This window comes from Dipodomys merriami, unplaced genomic scaffold (assembly GCF_024711535.1).
Source record: "Dipodomys merriami isolate MVZ:Mamm:240054 unplaced genomic scaffold, mDipMer1.0.p SCAF_16, whole genome shotgun sequence".
Taxonomy (NCBI): domain Eukaryota; kingdom Metazoa; phylum Chordata; class Mammalia; order Rodentia; family Heteromyidae; genus Dipodomys; species Dipodomys merriami.
Window position 1 is genome coordinate 9,011,165 of NW_027202937.1, and position 21,103 is coordinate 9,032,267.

The 21,103-nt window shown below is 55.4% G+C and overlaps 1 protein-coding gene across 2 annotated transcripts; it reads right to left on the bottom strand.

The window, feature by feature from the left end:
* Positions 1-1,179: 1,179 nt before the first annotated feature.
* On the bottom strand, positions 1,180-13,713 carry Ppard (peroxisome proliferator activated receptor delta). 2 transcript variants are annotated; one of them, XM_070023910.1, is made up of 6 exons: positions 13,506-13,713; positions 7,582-7,736; positions 5,991-6,129; positions 4,580-4,782; positions 3,966-4,209; positions 1,180-3,379 (listed from the first exon to the last, which is right to left on the bottom strand). In XM_070023910.1, the coding sequence occupies exons 1-6, from the start codon at positions 13,609-13,611 to the stop codon at positions 3,132-3,134; spliced, it is 1,095 nt and encodes a 364-aa protein (XP_069880011.1). In that variant the 5' UTR covers positions 13,612-13,713; the 3' UTR covers positions 1,180-3,131. The 2 variants fall into 2 exon arrangements, with proteins under 2 accessions (XP_069880011.1, XP_069880010.1); XM_070023909.1 differs by having other exon boundaries at positions 3,966-4,416.
* Positions 13,714-21,103: the final 7,390 nt, after the last annotated feature.

Here is a 21,103-nt window from a genome sequence, read left to right on the forward strand (position 1 = left end):
CAGCAGGCGGCTTCAGGCTTGCGGGTTTGGCAGTGTCTGTACATGCATGCTGGGATGGTACCATTTCCCCTTTTAGCTCTGGAGAGACTGGCTTCCTGTGTTATTTTCAAATCTTGGTTTCCCCTTCTGACTTCTAGTCCTTAAGACGTGTGTGTGTGTGTGTGTGTGTGAGAGAGAGAGAGAGAGAGAGAGAGAGAGAGAGAGAGAGAGAGAGAGAGAGAGAGAGGGAGAGAGAGAGAGAGAGAGAATGAGGGGAAGGAGAGAGAGGAGAAGGGAGGGAGGGAGATGTGCCAATATTTGGGCTTGAACTCAGGGCTTTGTGCTCTTGCTTAGCCTTTTTTCTTTTTTTTTTGTCGGTTGTGGGGCTTGAACTCTGGGCCTGGATGCTGTTCCTGAGCTCTTCAGCTCAAGGCTAGCATTCTACCACTTGAGCTACAGTGCCACTTCCGGTTTTCTAGTGGTTTATTGGAGATAAGGTCTCATGGACTTTCCTACCCGAGCTGGATTTGAACCACCATCCTCAGATCTCAGCCTCCTGAGTAGCTAGGATGACAGGCGTGCTCAGCGTTTTTTTTTTTTTTTTTTTTTTTTTTTTTTTTTTTTTAATGTTTTTGAGATGGAATCTGCTATATTGCCCAGGCAGGCTTCAAACTTCTGGACTCAAGAGATCATCCTGCCTCAGCCTTCTGGGTAGTTGGGACTACAGATGGGTGGTAAGGTGTGTACCACCATACCTGGCACATACCTCTTTCTTTGTAAAGTGATTATCTCAGGGGTTTTGTTAGTGTCAGAACCCCCCCCCCCCACTCCCCATCTTGCTACTGGCTATCGAGGGTTGGCTGCCCACAAGTAGAGAACACTGGTGTCAACTGAGGGGCAAGTTCTGGGGGCTGGGGCAGCCATCAGATGGCTGGGGTTCTCAAGTTCCACATATTATTCAATGCCAGGGCTCACTGCCCCTGTGACCTCCATCCGCCTTCCTGGCTAGTGCCGTGTGGTACATGGTCTCTGCAGAGCCATGCCTCCATTCCCTTCACCCTCTCTGCAGGACTACACTGCCTGCTGATGGGCCGGGGTGGGCAGTGGTGGGGACGGCGCAGCCCCCCCTCCCCCCAGCCCCACACTGGACACGGAGGAGCCCGGAGGTCAGCGTGCAAAGAACCGAGCCAGCTTCCAGTCGACTCTTAAATACTTAATTCTCATTTATTTAAATTTCTGTCAGTCTGTGTACACTATTTATATTAAAAACACAAGAAGCTGGGGCTCCTAGCAAAAATATACATTTCAGTTCTGGAGATTGTTCAGACACGGCGAAGAGCTGCAGCCTCAGCACCGGGTTTGGGTCGGGCTGGACCAGCACACGATGCTCGCTTGCTTCACAGCTTTGGCCCAAAGGTCTGGCCAGCCTGGGTGGGGGCCAGGTGGTCCTGGGGCACAGGCCTGGTCCTCTCTAGGCCATTTCCTCCCAGAAAGACCCTTGGGAAGGGCCAGACAGGACCTGGACCTACTGGCGCCTCCTGCAGGCCAGGGCAGGCTCCCGCTCTCCTGCGGCCCCTGCTCTGCCCCTGCTCCAGGCTTAGCAGGGCCAGCTGAGGGGGTCTGAGGAGGGCATGCCCCCACCTGGGCGCTGGGGAGGAGGCAGGGGGCCCAGGCGAGGTCTCCAGTCACCACAGGGGAAGAAAACAAGGACGGGAGGGCAGCAGAGCTGCAAGCTGAGTGGATGGCAGGGCAGGCTCGGCGGTCCCTGGCACCTGTGGGGCCCATGCTGGCTGACTGGCCTCTCCGGTCACCAGATCACTGGCCTTGGGGTTCCCAGGAGGGTAGAGGTCACGTGATTCCGTGTCTAGTTGCTCCAAGGAGCAGCAGCCAGTATGTGTGTGTGTGTGTGTGTGTGTGTGTGTGTGTGTGTGTGTGTGAGAGAGTGTGTGTGTGTGTGTGAGAGAGAGAGAGAGAGAGAGAGAGAGAGAGAGAGGAAGGCAGGGAGGGAGATAGAGATAGATATGCTGGCTGACCGCTGGGAAGCTGGGAGGGAAAGGGCGGCAGGGCTCGTGGAGGGCCCGCCCCATTCTCTCCCTTCCCTTGGACCCACTCCTACTCCGATTCTGGGGTCAGCATTCTTTTCCTTTTCAGTGGTACTGGGGTTTGAACTCGGCTTGCACTTGCTCAGCTTTCATGTTCCGCTGGAGCACTGTCATTTGAACCCAGGCCTCCAGCTTGGCTGTGCTGCTTACTATTGGAAATGGAGTCTCATGGACCTCTTGGCCTGGGCTGGCTTCAAACCACGATCCTCTGGATCTCAGCCTCTTGATCAGCTTGGATTACAACTGTGAGCCACCAGAACCTGGCCTTGGAGGTCAGAGTGAAGTGTGCTGTTCCCTCCACCAGCCTCCACCTCCCTCCTCTATAGTGGGGGCTCAGGGTCCCCACTCTTCCCTCTGGGCTAGCTAGCATCGGCCTATGAACAACAGTGACCTAGAAAACTGGCATGAAGAAGAGACAGGTGGCAGTGGCTTTGGGCAAGGGCGGGTTTGAGGAAAGCATCTGGCCCCCCCCCCACCCTGTCCCCCTGCCCACTGCCCCTGCGACCCTGTGGCCACAGGCGTGGCTGCAGTCAGTCCAGGCAGGCTCCTCCAGGAAGCCAGACCCAGGCAGCATAGTGTTTCTTTGGACCCAGAAAGCCAGGCCCAGACAGTGTAGTGTTTCTTCGTATGGCTCAAATCTTTTGTATGAAGACAGGCGACAGAGGCGAGGCCGTAGGCCTGCAGGAGCAGGACAAGGGGCGGCCCAGGGGTGGGGTGCTCCTGGGAAGACAGGAGCAAAGGCGGAGGGCCTGTCCAAGGCGGCTGGTGAGACAGTGCCAACAGAGGACCAGTGTGGGGACGGAAAGGCAGCGAGGAGGAGGGAGACGAGCAGAGGGCAAGGAAGCACTGGAGGCATCAGGAAGACAGGACTGGGAAAGGAGACGGCAGACAGAAGGATCTGGGAGCCGGGCGGAGGAAAGGAAGGCCGGGAGCCAGGGCTTCATGTGTCTGGAGTGCAGTGTGCCCGGCCGTGCGGGCTGCACTGAGTGCTCGTGGGCTGGTCCATGGAACAGTCCCACAGAGGGGCTCCCCAGGAGGCCTGGGGCAGCCTCAGTACATGTCCTTGTAGATCTCCTGGAGCAGGGGATGCAGCAAGGTCTCAGTCTCGGTCTTCTTCAACCACTGCATCATCTGAGCATGCTCAGTGACCAGCTGCCGTAGGTCAGCCATCTTCTGCAGCAGCTTGGGGAAGAGGTACTGGCTGTCGGGGTGGTTGGCCTGCAGATGGAACTCGAGGGCACGCAGGATGGTGTCCTGGATGGCCTCCACCTGTGGCACGTTCATGAGGCCTGGCCGGTCTGTGGGGACACAGGCATTCATGGAGTCCCTGACGGGAGGAGGAACTTCCCTACTGCACAGGGGACCTGGCCGAGGGGAGAGACCCGAGCCTGTTCTGCCAGCATCGGCTCCACCGAATGTTCTAGCGCCTGCCCATGTCCCCTCCCACCTTGTTTCTTGATACGGTTTCTGTTTTTTGTTTTTTTTTCTTGATTGGGTAGGGGAGTGATGCATCATGGAGGGAGATTTGGCGCCCAGATTCAAAGTCTCCTCATGATGCTCTGGACAGGTTACTTGGCCTCCGAGCTTGCTTCCTCATCGTAAAACAGGGGCAGCACTGTCTCCCGTGCGAGGCCGCTGTGAGGGCCGGATGCGTTACAATTTATCAGAACAGCCGACGCCTGAACTTACTGCGCTGCCATTGGAAAAGCGCAGGCAAATTGGAGAAATCTCCCCACCACCTACAAATGAGCCCCGTAAGCGTGGCGGTGTTTTTCCTCCTTTCCCTCCATGCCCCATCTGCACCAGATGGCACGGGTCCTGCACGGCCTATGTCGGCCCCGAGCCCGGCTGCGGGCCGGCCCTCCTGCCTCACCGCTCACTCACCTCCACACAGGATGATGGCGGCGATGAAGAGAGCCAGGTCACTGTCGTCGAGTTCCAGGGCGTTGAACTTGACGGCAAACTCGAACTTGGGCTCGATGATGTCGCTGAAGGGCTTGCGGAGGCTGCGCAGGAACTCGTGGGTGACGAAGCCGCTGCCGTTGGCCACCAGCAGCCCGTCCTTGTTGACGATGGAGGCCAGCATGGCGAAGATGGCTTCGTGCACGCCGTACTTGAGGAGTGTCACCTGGTCGTTGAGGAAGAGGTTGCTGAAGTTGGGGATGCTCTTGGCGAACTCGGTGAGCTCCCGCACAGTCTCCACCGTGGTGCACTGGCAGCGGTAGAAGACGTGCACGCTGATCTCCTTGTAGGGTGGCAGGCTGTTCACCAGCTGCTTCCACACCAGGCCCTTCTCCGCCTGCCACAGTGTCTCGATGTCGTGGATCACAAAGGGCTGAAAACCAGGCCTGGTCAAAGCCAGGCCTCGGGGGACCCCTGCCCGCTTGTCCCCCACACCCCCTCATGTACCGCCGTCAGGGCACGGAGGAGGCCTAGTTCTCCCAGGAGGCAGGCAGCTGGCAGCAGGGGACGTGGCCAGGGCGGGCAGTGACACTCACCGCTGTGTGGCTGGACTTGCCAGTGAGGATGCTGCGGGCCTTCTTTTTGGTCATGTTGAAGTTTTTCAGGTAGGCGTTGTAGATGTGCTTGGAGAAGGCCTTCAGGTCAGCCAGCTGCGGGTTGTGCTGGTGCCCCTCGCTGGCCGTCAGCCCAGCCACCAGCTTCCTCTTCTCAGCTTCTGGCATCCGGCCAAAGCGGATGGCTGCACAGGTAGGGGTAATCACTGAGAGACTGGCAGGAGCCAGCACCTGTAACCTCCCAGTTTCTCTAACGGCACACAGGTAAAGAGCCATCCTTGCTGAGCCTGGGCCCTCAGTGGAGAAGATGGTGATGCTGGAGTAGCCATTGTAGATCTGTGCTGTCTAGACTAGGGCAGCAGCAGACACTTTGGTAGGCAGGCAGACACTTTGATGGCCAAAGTGTGCACCTGTGTCCCTGCTTGGCACTGGGATTGGCTACTTCAGCTTTTTCTTTGTTATCGGGCAAGATGGGCTGACACTCTTAAAACTTAACTGTGTGACTGGCACAGTTAAAGGAGAGTATGTGCACAGTAAGCACTATGGGGGTCACACAGTAAGCCGTCATTAGTGACGGAGCAGGATCTGGCTTGCCTAGGAGACTGGGAGGGAAGAACTCAGTCCACCCAGGCCTCCCAAGGCCCCTCCCAGGCCCCCACTGGGACAGGGCCAGATCCCACCACTAAAGCTGCTGACAGCAGACTTGTGTTTCACCGCCCTCAAGGGTGTGAGGAAGTTAGGGCTCCTGCAGGAGAAGGCTGGTCCAGTAGCTGGCCACTGTGGTGATGTAAACAAGTGTCTTGAGTCCAGCATTGGTGGCTCACGCCTGCAACCCTAGCGACTCAGGAGGCAGAGATCCAAGGATCACAGCTCAAAGCCAGTCCAGGCAGGAAAGTCCCTGAGACACTTATCTCCAATTAACTACCAGAAAATTGGAAGTAGAGCTCTGCGGCTCCAAGTGGTAGAGTGCTAGCCTTGAGCAAAAAAGCTCAGGGATGTGAGCACCCAAGGCCCTCAGTTCAAGCCCTATGAACAACAAAAAATAAAAATAAATAAAATAATCAAGTGTCTGATTTGGAGGACATGGGGCTGAGTAAGGAGACTGGGGTGGGGGTGTTGGGGAGAGTCCTGGGGTCAGATGACAGGGATCTGCAGGAGGCCGGCTCAGCTGGGGTCTATTCTCAGTAACCCTATGGGCCAAGCAGGGGAGCCACAGCTACAGAGAGGTGGACATGGCCCAGCCTGGACCCAGCGAGGGGGCCGCTCTGGGGCAGTGGCGGGTCTCAGGCTCTGAGACCCTGGTCCGGATGCGCAGAGGCAGCAGCTGGAGTCCCAGCTCTGGTGTGCCCCGAGTACTTTCTAGGCACCCCTCCGGCCACGCTAGCGCTCTCACCATTGTGCGACATGCCCAGGGCCAGGCACTTCTGGAAGCGGCAGTACTGGCACTTGTTGCGGTTCTTCTTCTGGATCTTGCAGCTCCGATCGCACTTCTCGTACTCCAGCTTCATGCGGATCGTGCGGCGGAAGAAGCCCTGGGCATTGAGGGGGGAGGTGAGTGGCAGGCGCGAGCGCCCAGGGCGGGTCACGTGTAGGGTACTGACTGCTGTGATTTGCAAGTGCTGGGATGAGAGCTTTCAGAGGGGAATCAAAAACTTATTTTTTCTTTGGTTGGTTGTGGGACTTGAACTCTGGGCCTGGGCCCTGTCCCTCAGCTCTTCAGCTCAAGGCGAGTGCTCTACCCCTTGAGCCACAGCACCACGTCTGGTTTTTTGGTGGTTAATTGGAGATAAGAGCCTCTCAGACTTTCCTGCCCAGGATGGCTTTGAACTACGATCCTCAGATTTCAGCCTCCTGGGTAGTTAGGATTACAGGCGTGAGCCACTGGTGCCGGGCCATAAAAACTTCTTTGTAAGGGGCTGGGAAGGTGGCTCAGTGGTAGAGCTCTTGCCTTGCATGCCTGAGGCCCTGGGTTTGATTCCTCAGCACCACATAAGCAACAAGAAAAAAGCCGGAAGTGGCGCTGTGGCTCAAGTGGTAGAGCGCTAGCCTTGAGCTGAAGAGCTGAGGGACAGCACCCAGGCCCAGAGTTCGGGCCCCACGACTGGACCCCCCCAAAAAAAACTTCTTTATAATTAAAATTATGTACCATATTCATTTACACAGAGAAGTCTTCAAGTTTCTTAGTTTGGGAACATAAAATTGTATCATGGCTACCTTGATTTATTCATAAATGTATCTGGTTCTGTGTATTCTACAAGTGGTAGCTTTATGAAAAGAATTGTTTTTTGTACTAGGGCTTGGACTCAGGGCTCAAGTTGCTAAGCAGAGGCTCTACCACTTGAACCATGCCTCCAGCCCACCCTGTGGGGTGTTGATGGATATGCAGCCAGGAAGAAAAACTCAGAAGTCCACTGAAAAAGAAATGTAAGCCAGGTGTCAGTGGCCCACGCCTGTAATCCTAGCTACTCAGGAGGCTGAGATCTGAGGATCACGGTTCAAAGCCAGCCTGGGCAGGGACGTCTGTGAGATTCTTATCTCCAATAAACCATCAGAAAACCAGAAGTGGCGCTATGGCTCAAGGTAGAGGACCAGTCTTGAGCTGAAGCACTCAGGGACTTTGCCCAGGCCCAGAGTTCAAGCCCCATGACCAAAAAAGAAAAAGAAAAAAAGAAGAAGAAATGAAGTGTTTCCTTTTATCTCAAATAACCTCTCTGAGCCTTGAGATTCTGGAGCCCTGACCCCACATAGGAAGGCAGGTCCTGCCTGTCTTCTGGAGCCTGGGCCCCAGGGGGCGCTGGCCACACACAGACTTCAAGTGAGTGGCTGGGGTAGCAGGCAGGTCCCCTGCAGGACACGCCTGGCAAAGAAATCCCTCCTGCGGGGCCCAGTGTTCAGGCTGCAAGGCCCAGGGGATTGTGTAGTGGGTATTTTCACGCCCTCCCCCCCCCCCCCCGCCGCCATCGCCAGTGATCCCCAGTCCATACCTTGCACCCCTCGCACGCGTGGACGCCGTAGTGGAAGCCTGATGCCTTGTCCCCACAGACGCGGCACTCCATGTTGAGGCCACCGCCCGAGGCCCCGTCACAGCCCATCTGCAGCTGGTCCAGCAGCGAAGGTGGTGAGGCGCTCTGGGAGAGGTCTGCGGACATGGGACACAGGACAGAGGGGCTGCGGCGCGGCACGCCTGGAGGCCCGGCGGCAGGAAGAGCCCACGGTGGGGGCTCTGGAGGGCCTTTGGGAGGCATTTCTTCACCTGGCATGCAGCTAAGGACATTTCTCTGGGGGCCTGGGCAAAGCCACCAGAGCTTTTCTCCCACAGCCCGACACCCAGCCGGCAGGTGCTCAGTACCCAACAGCCCAGTCTTTCCTGTCCCGGCCCTCCTGTGGGCAGAATCTGCGGCTGCTCCTCAGCAAGCAGCTGTCGCAGTTTAGAGACTGCCTGTATAGGTGGTGTGAGGCACAGAGCCAGCCCCCCACCCTGGGCTCCCCATCCCTGTGAGGACTCTATGGATGACAGGGTAGATCTCCCCAGAACCTCAAACTTCTCCCTTAAAACTCCTTGCTCCACACAGAGCACAAGTATTGAAGTTGACTGAGCAACATACTGACTTTCCCATTTTCCTATTGAATGTGCAGATTTCTCTGTGGTGTCAGGAGCACCCACAGGGAGCACGGGAAAGCATGGTGTTGCTGAGAGCACTTTCAGGGAGCATGGGGGAAGGCACGGCTGCAGGACAGGTGTGCTGTTACATCACTCAGTGAGAATCTGTGAGTCTTCTCCAAGCCTCCCAGGAGGGCTCCCTGAGGCCTGGTCTCCTGACCCCCCTGTCCTATCTCTGCCATGCCGCCTCCTGTCTGTCCTCGCTCCTGGGATGGCTCAGGGATCTTACAGGCAGGCATCGGATCCCAAATCAGGAACCAGCCATCCGAGCAGGAGCACTGGACAACAATCCAGCCAAGCCATGGGGACCTTGCCCCGGCCTACAGCCCTTCGTCTCCTGACACAGGCTAAGTAGCCCTGGCTCTTCTCCTCATCCCCGCTCCCCTCCCTGATGGCTCTTGTTCCCCCAGGTTCCCAGGAGGGCCCCCTCTGGCCCTAGTGCTGCTACCCTCCTGGCTTTAGTTTAGGGGTGACACAAGTCCCTCAAATGGCCCGACCTGACCCAGCACCCTACCTTCCAACTTTAGTCACTCCAAGGGTCCAACCCCCTTTTGGCCCCACAACCAGGAGTGTGGGTCTCTCGCTGACCCAGACAGGTGCTGGGGCTGGGTGGTGCCCCAGGCTTCTCTGCACCTGTCCTCACCCACAGGCTATGAACGACTGTACACCGCCAAGCGATGTCCACTAGATGTAGGGCCACAGGCAAGGGGCGCTGCAGTCCACGCCAAGATCCCTGCACTGCTGGAGCCATGGTGGGTGGGCATGGTGGCTCTGGGGAAATCAATGTCTTCAAGCTCCCTGGGCGGGAATCCTGCCCCAGCTCGCAGGACCCCCGCTCCTGGGGGCATTAAACTCACAGGAGCTGGTGTTGGGAGACAGGGTGCTAAGACGAACAAAAGCCTTTTGTGGAGAGCTGTGCAGGCTGGCAGGAGGGCCCGTGCACTTCCTCCTTGGCTCAGGGCACTGTGTGCGCATGTCCGTCTGTGGCCCCTGTTGGCCCTGGGCCTCGCTCAGAACACCGTCTCTCAGCACACTCCCTTTGGGTCTCAGGGCCCATCTCGGCTACTGATTGGCCACATTTCCTGGTAGTGTCTACCTCCTTCTCCCCTGTGGCACTGGAGGCTGGGTGAGTGTCAGGTCATTGGTTGCTGCTCGCTGTGCGTGTGTCACTGCCACCTCTTCTGTTCACTAACAGACATTAGGTGAGCACCTGCTGGGTGCAGGGCAGGACCTGACCCTGCCCTCAGATAACAGAGGTAAGAGATAAGGAGGGCTGGGCAGAGTGGCACAGTCATAGAGTGCCTCCCTAGCATGTCAGGGAGGGAGAGAGGAAAGAAAAAAAAGGGGAGAGGATGGCGAAGGGGAAGAAGAAAGGGGACTAGAAAAACGACAGCAGCCAGGCACCAGTACCTCATGCCTGTAATCTTAGCTACTTGGGAGGCTAAGAATGGAAGGATTGAAATTTAAGGCCAGTTTGGGTAGAGAAGTTTAGGGGACCCATAGCTGGGCACAGTGGCACATGTCTGTCCTTACAACTATGTGGGAGGCTGAGATTGGGAGACTATTGGTTCTGGTCAGTCTGGGCAGAAAGGTCCATGAGACTCCATGTCAGGAGAAGAAGCTGGGTATGATGGTGCGTGCTTACAGAAGTACTGCAATACAGACACGCACGTAGGCAGGAAGTGAGATCCTATCTTAACAATACCAGGGCAAAAATGGTTGGCGGCATGGTTCAGCAGTAGAGGGCCTGCTTAGCAAGCATGAGTTTCTGAGCTGAACTCCAGTACTCACCATCAAACAAACGAATAAACAAGAAAACCAAAATACAAGATAGAGAGCAGTAACAGCAGGAAGGGCAGATCATGCCACAGGACCCCAGATGGAGCCAGCGCGGTGTCTGCTGGGGAAGTCGCTTCCTTCTCTGGGCTCAATGGTAGACCACCTCCAAGTTGTTAGCTTCAGGACAGGACTTGGACCATGAGACCCAAGTTCAAATCCCAGCTCTACCACATTTTAGCTAGCGGTCCTGAGGTAAAAGCAAGGTCTTGGGGCCCAAGCTGTGGTTTTCTCATCTATGAAATGGTGTCTCAGAGATCTAAGTCTGGGCTTGAGCTTGGGACATGGACACACTGGGAGAAACCGACTGGGGTAGTAAAAGGGCTCTGCTGTCAATGGCCTAGAACAACTGAACTGCCCCCCCCCCCATCCATTCACATGCCTTAAATGACAACCCAACGTCACTGCTGAGGGTAACTCTAGGTCATTACCCAATGCTTAGCTTCAGTGTAAACAAGAGAGAGAAGTATCAGTTTCGCCATCTTTGATGACAAGTCATGTGTGATGAGCACCCTCCCACAGGCAGCCCGAGGACCCAGCTGGGTGGATCTGCTTTGCTGGCGGGATCCTCAGGCTTCAGGTACTGTTTAACTCCTGAAGTCAGGGCAACTGGGCTGAGGTACCAAGCAGTTCCTTGCTTCTGCTGTCCTGTCCGCCCAGACTGGGCAACAGGGGAGGGAGGGGGAAGGGGTATGTAGCCTGTCACTGAGTGGTCAGCCTGGGCACAGTGCCCGGGCACTGCCAAGTGCTTGCAGGGAAGGAGGCTTGCGGCGTGCGGACGGCAGGTCAGTCCTGCCTGTCTCCTGGGGTGAGGACGTGGGGTGAGGCACTGGTGCTCGGGGCACTGGGTCTGTGCGGGACCGGGTCAAGGCAGCATGCGGGGTCAGGGGGAAAGCAGCGATGTCACCTTTCTACTCTTTCCAGGTTCCTTTCCGGTCCCCGAGGGGACACTGGGGTCAAAGTTATAAGCTCATGGGGGCAGAATAGGGAACCAAAGATGGAGGGGTGTAAGCGATTGGCCAAGCCACAGCCCACAGTGGCAACCTGGCGTCCCTGCTCTGGCTTGTGTGGCTTTCAAAGCTCTCCTGGGCCTTGGCTTGTCTCTGGGCTCCCTCGCCGCTAGCTCCCTTTCAATCCTTTCAACAGTTTGTTTTAACGTTGTAAGGAAAAGCAGTAAAGGCACTTCTATTAAATGAGGAAAGTCTTGCAGCTTGTTGAGAAAACACCCAGGGCTGGGCAGTGTCTAATGACGGGCAAACCCAGGACACCAGGTTTGCCTCACTGCCCTTTGTTGTACACTCTTCTAGTACCTTCTGTGACTCTCAGGGTAGAGGTACCACAGACCTTCTTGCCCTTGTCAGTGACTCCAGGGTATCCCCCAGTGGCCTGGGGCCAGCCCACCCAGGCAGATCCTCACAGACTGTCTTCCACTCAGCTTCTGGGAGCAGCAGGGCAGGCCCCGGGCTGGCTGCGGGACGTGCTTCCGTGCAGGGGCCCTGTACTTCAAGGGAGCTGCAGGGTGAAAAGAATGAATAGCACGCTCCCTGCAACCCTTGGTGGCCAAGGACCAGCCCCTGCCCCTGGCCAACAGTGATCACAGCCGCTCCGCCAGCCCGAGAGACCAAGTGACATCTCATCTTAATATGCCTTCGTTGATCACTGGTCAGAGCAAACTCTGTTTTGTGTTTTTTTTTTTTTTTTTTTTTTTTTTTTGGGTCCGGTCATGGGGCCTGAACTCTGGGCCTGGGCGCTGTCCCTCAGCTCTTCAGCTCAAGGCTAGCACTCTATCACTTGAGCCACAGCGCCACTTCCGGCTTTTTTTTCTTTTTGCTTATGTGGTGCTGAGGAATCGAACCCAGGGCCTCTGGCATGCAAGGCATGCGCTCTACCACTGAGCCATCTTCCCAGCCCTCTGTTTTGTGTTTTCTGACCACTGGTCCTGTTCACCAGGGACCTCTCCTATAGAAGACAGGAAGTTTGTATATGTCACAGACTTCCCATTCGGGGATATGAAGCAATGATGGAGCAGGAAGCCTTCATTCCTCCATTTCACCCATTGACTAATAAATAGGAAGTGAACACCAGATCGAGGCCCAGCACTGAGTGAGTGCCTGGGCAGATCCTGCCCTGCTCACTCACCACACCCAGAATCCCATCCATGACATCACCACGCCTGCCGGCTCACTCCTGCTCAAGCCCCTGCACTTTGACCTGCATGTGAACACGGCCACTTCCCAGCGTGACACAGGTCCCGAGGACAGGGCGTGAGAAAGCTGAGGACAGACGCCCTGATCTGCAGGGGTGCAGGGGGAAGATGAGGAGAGCCAGGCTGTGAGCTCAGCCTCCTGACAACCCCAGCTCACTGCTGGCTCCAACCTCTTCTCTGGGCTTTTCAACCCTCTTTGCCTTTCTCAGGTCTGGGGGGAATCATCACTGTGGGCCAGCCACCCCCCTCTTTTGACAGAGGCTGGGTCTCCAGAGCCATCCTGGCCACCACTAACCAAGTGGACTATTCTGGGCGTGGGAGATGCGATTCTGTCTCTGGTCCTAGCTGTGACTTGACCTGCTTAGTCATGCCCAATGTCCAGGTAGATCAGGACTGCGGGATGGCTCTCCTTCACCCCAGCCCACCTGCTTCCGAAAGAGGAAAAAACTTGCTCTGCAGGCTCGAGGTGGCATGGCTCATTTGGGCCTCATTTGGCTGTGAGCCCCGGCAGGAGCCTGCCTTACCCCAACATCTCCACCTTCACTTGACACCACCTCTCTGCCTGCCCGAGGTAGACTCCGGGGGGCTGGGAGCAAGCTTGGGGTCTCTACTGTAGACCAACCCTTCATGACCACAGTGCCACGAGGCCGGGGGCAGGAGCAGCTGGTGGTACTGGCCTGAGGCACTGGCGAGAGCAGAGAGGCGAGGCTGAGCAGCAGGGAAAAACAGGTGCCCGGGAGGAGGGCCTGGAGCAACCAGGGGAGACAATGCGTACACACACTGCCACCAATAGAGCACCGTGACAGTGACCTGCCTGCCCTGCGGAAGCACCTGCCATCACGGCCATCTAGCTGTGTGGCGGCACAGCTGATGTCAATGCCCCTCAACGGTGACACATGGAACTGGCACCAGGTCGTCTGAGGTGAGCATTGCCACTGCTCAGGACAATCGCAGGGCCGCTCCCTATCTTGGCGCACTGCTAATGCAGGCCCGGGTGCCTGCTGGTAGCAGGGGTGGCACCTGCACTACACACCTCTGTGAATTCTCACAGATGCCCCGTCCATGTTGCCTACCAACCCTGTTTTCCAGAACGAATGGGTACAATTTGCCCACTGCTGGTCAGCAGTAGGGGTGGGGTACTGTCCGCACACTGCACCCACCAGGTGTTGTTCACCAAGAGCGGGGATTCCCCCCGCCCACCTCACCTGTGCAGCTGCTGCTAGAAGGAAGCGAGGCTCCTTCGGCCGCTGCCTCTTCCTCTTTCTCCTCCTCTTCCCGGACCTCAGGGGCCGCCTCCTGTGGCTGCTCCATGGCTGATCTCCGCTCGGCGCCACGCCTGCAGGCCTGGTCATAGCTCTGGCATCGTCTGGGTCTGGGTCTGAGCGCAGATGGACCTCACAGGGCGGTTCCTGTCAGCCTGGGAAGAGGGGAGAGAGGAGGCTGAAGGAAATGCAGAGTGGGAGGGTGGTGGGAACGGGTAGGCTGGAGCACCACCGCTGGAAACTTTATTTACTATTTTCTTCTATACCAGCCTTTGAACTCCCAGCCTTGTGCTCGCAAGGCAGGTATTCTGCCATTTGAGTCATGACCTTTGTGTTTTGAGGGCTCATTTTTTGCCTGGATGAAATCCTTCTATTTATGCTTCCCAAGAATCTAGGATGACAGACGTGTGCCAAGACATTACAGATTTAAAATTAAAACAAAAATACACAAGATACAGGACACTATGTGAATAAAATTATACATTGTTCAGAGTTATGCATGGCACTAAACTCAAAAGAACTTTATAGGCTAAAGATTATGGGTAAAAGATTGATTACATTAAGATAAACACTGTAAACAGTAAAAACCATAAGACAACAAACAGAAAAACATTTGCAAATTTTATCCAAAAGCTAACTTCCTAAAATGAGTAAAACAAATTATAAGTAATAGACAAGTCATCAAGGAGAAAGATAAAAATATAGTTCACAGGAAGGGTACACATTTGGTTCCTAAACATAAAAAAGTGAGTTTAAGATTGCTCTAACAAAAATACACATTAAAACAACACTGAGCTGGGCACTGTGGCTCACACCTGTAATTCTAGCTGCTCAGTTGACTGAGATCTGAGGATTCTGGTTCAAAGCCAGTCTGGGCAGGAAAGTGTTTTTTTTGTTTTTTGTTTTTGCCAGTCGTGGGGCCTGGATGCGCTGTCCCTCAGCTCTTCAGCTCAAGGCTAGCCCTTTACCACTTGAGCCACAGTGCCACTTCTGGCTTTTCTGCTTATGTGGTACTGAGGAATGGAACCCAGGGCCTCATGCATGCAAGGCAAGCACTCTACCACTGAGCCACCTTCCCAGCCGCCCGAAACTTTTATTTTAACCACTAAAAAATCTGGAAGTGGCACTGTGGCTCAAGTGGTAGAGTACTAACACAAAAGCTCAGGAACAGCACCCAGGCCCTGAGTTCAAGCTACAGGACCAACACAAAAAAGCAAAATGAAGACACAGAGACACCTTTTTTTATAATCAGAATAAAACCAGGTTTCAAAACAGAATCTTCAGATCTCAGCCTCCTGAGAAGGTAGGATTATAAGCATGAGCCACTGGCGCCCACCTGGCTGGTGGGTCACCCTCAAACTGGAGATTCTCCTGCCTGTAACTCCTGAGTAGCTAGAACTACAGAAGTACACCACACACACCTGCTTGGGATCAGATGCAGTTCTGGACTCTGGTTAGATTTTTGGAGTTAAGAGCAGGATTTTTTGATTTCATACTGACTTTTCTCTCAGCCCAAGTTGTCACTTCTGGCTGTGCCCTATTTTTCTTTTTTGTGGAGCTGAGGTTTGAACTTGCCTGCCTTCCATTTAGTACTCAGGTGCTTCTATCTTGAGTAGCTCAGCTAGTCTGGGTTGTGACCTCTTAAGGACACAGCCAGAGGGCAAAGGGCAGAGTCACCGGGCTCACAAACTCACACCCTTCCCTGGGCTGTTTCACATTGAGATCTAGCTATAGCCCACCATGTAATCTTGGGATTACAAATGTGAGCCACCAGTGCCCAGCTCAGTGTTGTTTTAATGTGTATTTTTGTTAGAGCAATCTTAAACTTACTTTTTTATGTTTAGGAACCAAATGTGCACCCATCCTGTGAACTATATTTTTATCTTTGCACTCGATGGCTTGTCTTTTACTTACAATTTGTATTACGCATTTTAGGAAGCCCATCCTGCATTTTGCCAGACGCCCTCCGCAGCTCTGACTGCTCATCTGCAGCTGATCTCAGGAACAACCTCGCGGCCAGGCACTCAGCTGGCTTTCCACAGGCCGCTGCCACCCCACCCACCAGCGTTCCTGTGAGGCCCTCGGCTCCTCCCTTCCACCCTGCCAGTGAAAACAGCCCGGCATGGCACGAGCTTTCATCTGCACGTGGGCAGGCAAAGCCCTGGCTGCTGCCTGTGCTCCTCTGCGGGCGGCCTCCGCCCCTCCCTGGCAGCCGGCCAGGGCCCGGAGCCCCTTGGCCTGGAGCCTTGCCCACCAAAGGCTGGAGCCTGAGGCCCTGCAGCCCACGAGACAGTGCAGGAATGCGTCTGGCTCTCGTGTGTGCATGTGCGCCTGTCCTCTAGGGGTGCAGGCCGGGCGCTGCTCCACCCAGCTCCCGCAGACAGGTGCATTTTGTGGGCAGTTGGTTAAGGAGCAGAACCCCAGGCGGCCCAGAGCTCAGGGACGCATGGTCTCCGGTCAAGGGCAAGCAGGCTACCTGGGCAGCCCCCAAGTGCTCCTCCTGCTGCAGCAGCAGGCTGTGTTCAGTGAGAATGCCCCGGCCCTGCCCACGATGACCAGGACTACCACGGTCCATCTGCCAGGCGGTGCTGCCTGAGGGGCTCTCCCCGAACATAGCTGCGGGCAGGGGACCACCTTTGTCACCACGGCGCCAGCTGCCATTCTCCTAGGCCTTCCGGCACACCAGGCAGGAAGTGCACGATGACACTTCTAATTCTTACAACCCTGAGTCAGTACTATCTATTCTTATCCCGTTTAGCTGATGAGGCAATAACAGCACAGAGAGGGAGAGGAGCTGGCTTACGGCCACACAGTAATGGCAGGCACAGGATTTACGTCTTAGCTCCTAGGCTATGTGCCTCACACCATGCTAGGTAAGACTGGATCACAGCTGGCAGGTCCCTGTCTGGTGGGGTCTCCCCACCTCTGGATCCTCCCGAATCCTGCCAGTCTCCAGCTGTTTCTGTCCAGGACAACCTGGTTAAAACCCTCTGGCTATTCCTGCCAGACAGTAAGTCCTGGGTCACAGTGAAGCCAGCCACAGGCTCTGGTCCCTGCCCCTTCTCCAGCTCTCTCTGCTCTGCCTGCTACTTGCCCTGGGCTCCAGCATCGCATCTGAACATGGAGTTTGTGCTGGTGCTGGCCTGGAGCGTCATCCTCTCTCTCCCTCTCCTTCAAGACCTACCTGTGCCTCCCTTCACCCAGCTCTCCTGGACTAGTGGCATTCAGTTCCTCCACTCTGTCACTCAGCAAATCGTGCACCGCCCGTTGCCTGCCCCGGCGCGCCCCGCTATCAGTTTCTGGAGAAAGTCCTCAGTCTTGTGACGTGGGTCCCCAGCGCCTGGCACGGTGCTTCTAGTGGGTGCAAACACAGAGGAGGCAAAGCTGTCTTACACTGGCCAGAGGCTGTTTGCAGTGCTCCTTAACGTTCAGTTGAGCAACCTGTGGGTCAGGCGTGGCTTGAGACCCTTGGCTCTGTGCCCTGTGAGCTGGGGGCATGCTGCGTCCTCAGAACTTGTCACCTAAATGGCCAGGATCACTGACCCAGGCTGTGTGCAGGCTACATACGGGTGCTGCTTCCATGTGTGCCAGCTCTCTGAACTAGGACCCTGACAGACCCTGACCCCTGTCAACCCTGAGAGCGCGGTCAGGGACTCCCTGCCGGGGCGTTTCGCTCCACGTCTGCCTGTGCCCAGCTGCTTCAGCTGCCGTGTCCTTGTCCCACTGCACCCTGGCTGAGGGTGTCCGGTGCCCCGACCTCTGGCTTGGATCAGCAGGGAGATGGGGGAGGGGAGGCTTCCTCCTCAGATGGCCCACGGGATTCTATCTCAACCTTTGCTATCAACCAGGAATCTGGGTGTTGATCCAGTGCCCTGATTTTCCAGGTCAGTGGCTCCTCTGTGCTTGCTGCTTCCCATTTGGCAATCCAGGTCACCCCATCTCCTCAGGGGGTGCAGAAGCCAGGCCAGACTCACCCCAGCAGCCATCTGAGGCCAGCACTCCACCCTGAATGGCCTGGGGCTAGTTTTGTTCAGGGCACTGGAGCCTGAGAGAAAGGACAGGTGGGGGGCCACCCTGGCCCTTCCACGATTCTAGTCACCGCAAGGGTCAGCCTGCAGAGGAGCTGGACACCCAGACTCTTGCGCGCGCGCGCGCGTGTGTGTGTGTGTGTGTGTGTGTGTGTGTGTGTGTGTGTGTGTGTGTGTGTGTGTGTGTGTGTGTGTGTGTGTGTGTGTGTGTGTGTGTGTGTGTGTGTGTGTGTGTGTGTGTGTCCCTTCCACGATTCTAGTCACCGCAAGGGTCAGCCTACAGAGGAGCTGGACACCCAGACTCTTGCCTGTGTGTGTGTGTGTGTGTGTGTGTGTGTGTGTTTTGGGGGGAGGCTCAGTGAGTTGCCCACCTTCCCTGAGCAGGAAGAGATGCCTGGGAGGACTGAAGCACTTCCTAATTCTGCCTGTGGCCACCCAAACCACAGTTTTACAAACAGACGCGTAAACACCACCTGTCTTCACACCAAAGGGAAACTGTTTAGGACACGGTCCACACTGTCACTGGGGGAGCAGTACTGGGATTTGAACTCAGAGCCTCCTGTGGGCTCCATCACCTGAGCCAGGCTCTCAGCTGGAGTTCTGCTGTAGCTGTTTTTTTGGGTGGTGTCTTGTACTCTTTGCCTGGGGCTAGCCTCAAGCAGTGATCCTCCAACCTCTGCCTCTGGATCAGCTGAGAGTACAGTCTCACACCACCACACCATGCCAGGCTTATCTATTCATATGGAATCTTGCTGTTTGCCCAAGCTAGCCTTGAATCACAATCCTTATCATCTCCACCTCAATGTAGCTGTGATTACAGGTGCAAGCTACTACTCCCAATCCTCTTACTTCTAAATTTCCCTGTGGTCCCCAGTTTCTTTTGGAGGACTATCATGTATTTTTATGCTTGGGGAGGGGGAGGGGAAGATGGGAAGATGTTTCTAAGTGTTTTGAAGGAAAGACAACCATCCCCTTACATGCACAGATTCCAGGAGGGTCAAGAGCTTTCCTACCTCAACTTGAAGAGGGCTGAGGCCCTGCATTGCTCAGGGGGCTCTAAGGTTAGGGTGGCTCTGCTGGCTGGGACAGGCTGGGGGACCCTTCAGAGACTCTCACCTAGGACTCTGAGGCTAAGGCTGCTGGTGCCCTTGCAGCCCCTCCAGCCTCTGCCTGGCCCTTGCTAGCTGTTGCCAGCTGTTGCCAGCTGCTTCCATTCACTTGTTCAACAAATATTTGCTCAGCACCTACCATCATGTGCCAGGCCACATTAGTCAAAGACTGACACAGATATCTAGCTGTGACCGATGACCAGGGATCTGAAGGACAAATGTCCTGGGGCTTATTGGGAACATGCTGGTCTAGGGTGGCTGGGAAGGTCTGCCTACGTCTGGCCTTTGAGCTAGGGGCAAGCTGCATAGTTCCAGAGAACAGAAACCTGGCTAGGCCCAGCAGGAAGGAGAGAAGGGCCTGGGGCTGGCTGGGTTCAGGGGTCCTATAGGATCAGGGCTGTAGTTTAAGAGAGACAGGAAAGCCAGGTGGTGGCAGCTCAGGCTTGTAATCCTAGCTACTCAGGAGGCTGAGATCTGAGGATCACGGTTCAAAGCCAGCCCAAGCAGGAAAGGCCGTGAGACTCTGATCTCCAATAAACCATCAGAAAACTGGAAGCGGCTCTGTGGCCCAAAGTGATAGAGCACTGGCTCTGAGTGAAAGAGCTCAGGGATGGTACCCAGGCCTCTGGTTCAAGCCCCATGACGGACCAATAAAAAGAGGCGGGGGAGATGAAGGGTTAACTTGAGTGTGAAGTTGTTGTGAGGGAGCAGCACCTCCCAGAACCCTGCACGGAGGGCACAGGAGCAGAGGGGCCGGGCCCTGTTTCAGAGCCCAGTGCTTCTGCCACCTGAGTTCTTGCTGAGCAAAAAGTCAGTTCAATGACCTACCAGGCCTCTTCCTGTTCTGACCTGCCCAGCCTCCCATCTCCTAGAGACTGATCCTCCAGGCTGTTCCCCAAAGATCCTCACACAGCTCTCAGGACAGGGGTCAGTGGCTCTGCCCTGGGGGTGGGCCTTCCAGTTCCCAAATGCTTTCATGATCATTCGTTTAACCCACCCCTGTGGGTTAATCCTGCTGCAGGCAGGGTGGCACATATTGAGCATCGATAACTGAGTCTTTCATCGTGTGTGTGCTGCTACTGGGGCTTGAATTCAGGCCTTGACCTCATTTAGCTTTTACTGGTGTTCTCCCACTTGAATCACACCCCCACTTCTGGTTAGCTATAGATAAGAGTCTCTCCAGTGTGTCTGCACGGGCTGGTGTGGAACCTAGATCCTCAGATCTCAGCCTTCTGAGGAGCTAGGACTACAGGTGTGAGCCACTGGTACAGGCTTGGAGTCTTTCATCTTAACGCCACCACCCAGTGAGAAAGCTCTTGCCTCCTTCAGGGTCCATGACCTGCCTGCGTGTGGGGTCGGGACCAGGGGCAGAGCAAGGGCAGCGCCACTGAGAGAGTTCCAGGCACAGTAGGAGGTCAAGAAACTGACCTGAGGTGGATGGGGCTCAAAGTAGCCACAGGGAAGCAGGAATGGGGATCCACAGGCCCTGGAGACTTAGGAGGGAAGAAGACTAGAAGGGAAGACCAGAGGAAGACTAGGGAAGAAGAAGGGAAGGGAAGAGACATGGAGGAACGGCCCAGCCAAGATACCATCAGCCTGTTCCGTGCAGGAGAAACTGTGGCTGCCAATTTGTGGCTTTACCCACAAATACGCGTGTCCTCCGACCCTGTAATTCCCTTGTAGGAAGACACACAAAGCTATTCATTTCAATGTGACTTATGATATGGAAAATCAGAGAAGACCCAATGCCCAATGACAGAGGAATGGCTGAGTAAACTGAGCACACCCAGAAAGCAGGGGCATCTGTAGCCTTTAAGCCGTGTCTTCATTACGTGCAGAACGGGCAGAATATAAAACTCTAAGAGCATTCCCCACCCCAACCCCTCCTGCCCCAGTCCTGGGGCTTGAACCCAGGTCTTGGGCACTCTCTCTGAGCTTCTTTGGCTCAACACTAGCTCTCTACCACTTGAGCCACAGCACCACTTCTGGCTTTTTCTGTGTATGGGGTAATGGAATCCAACCCAGGGCTTCATGCATGCTAGGCAAGCGCTCTACCGCGAAGCCACGTTCTCAGCCTGCCTTTTTTTTTTCTTTTGGTCTGATACTCAAACTTGGTATCTGATGTTTTCATTCATTGTCTGGTTGGTGCTCTACCACCTGAGTCACACTTCCATCCCAGGAAGCTTTTCCATGTGGATAGGGCTTTTTTTTTTTTTGGTGGTAGTGAGGACTGAACTCAGGGCTGTACACTTGCTAGGTAGACAGGCACTCTACCACTTGAGCCACAGCACCACTTCCCATTTTCTGGTGATTTATTAGAGATAAGAGTCTCATGGACTTTTCTGCCCGGGCTGGCTTTGAACCGCGATCCTCAGATCTCAGTCTCCTGAGTAAGTAGGATTAC

Bases quoted from the DNA above. Each gene is read 5' to 3' on its own strand.
- Ppard (XM_070023909.1), bottom strand. From the start codon at position 13,611: ATGGAGCAGCCACAGGAGGCGGCCCCTGAGGTCCGGGAAGAGGAGGAG. The intron at 6,130-7,581 runs GTATGGACTGGG...CTCAATGCCCAG, and splicing joins ACGCGTGCGAGGGGTGCAAG to GGCTTCTTCCGCCGCACGAT. The intron at 4,417-4,579 runs GTGAGTGTCACT...CCTGGTTTTCAG, and splicing joins GCAAGTCCAGCCACACAGCG to CCCTTTGTGATCCACGACAT.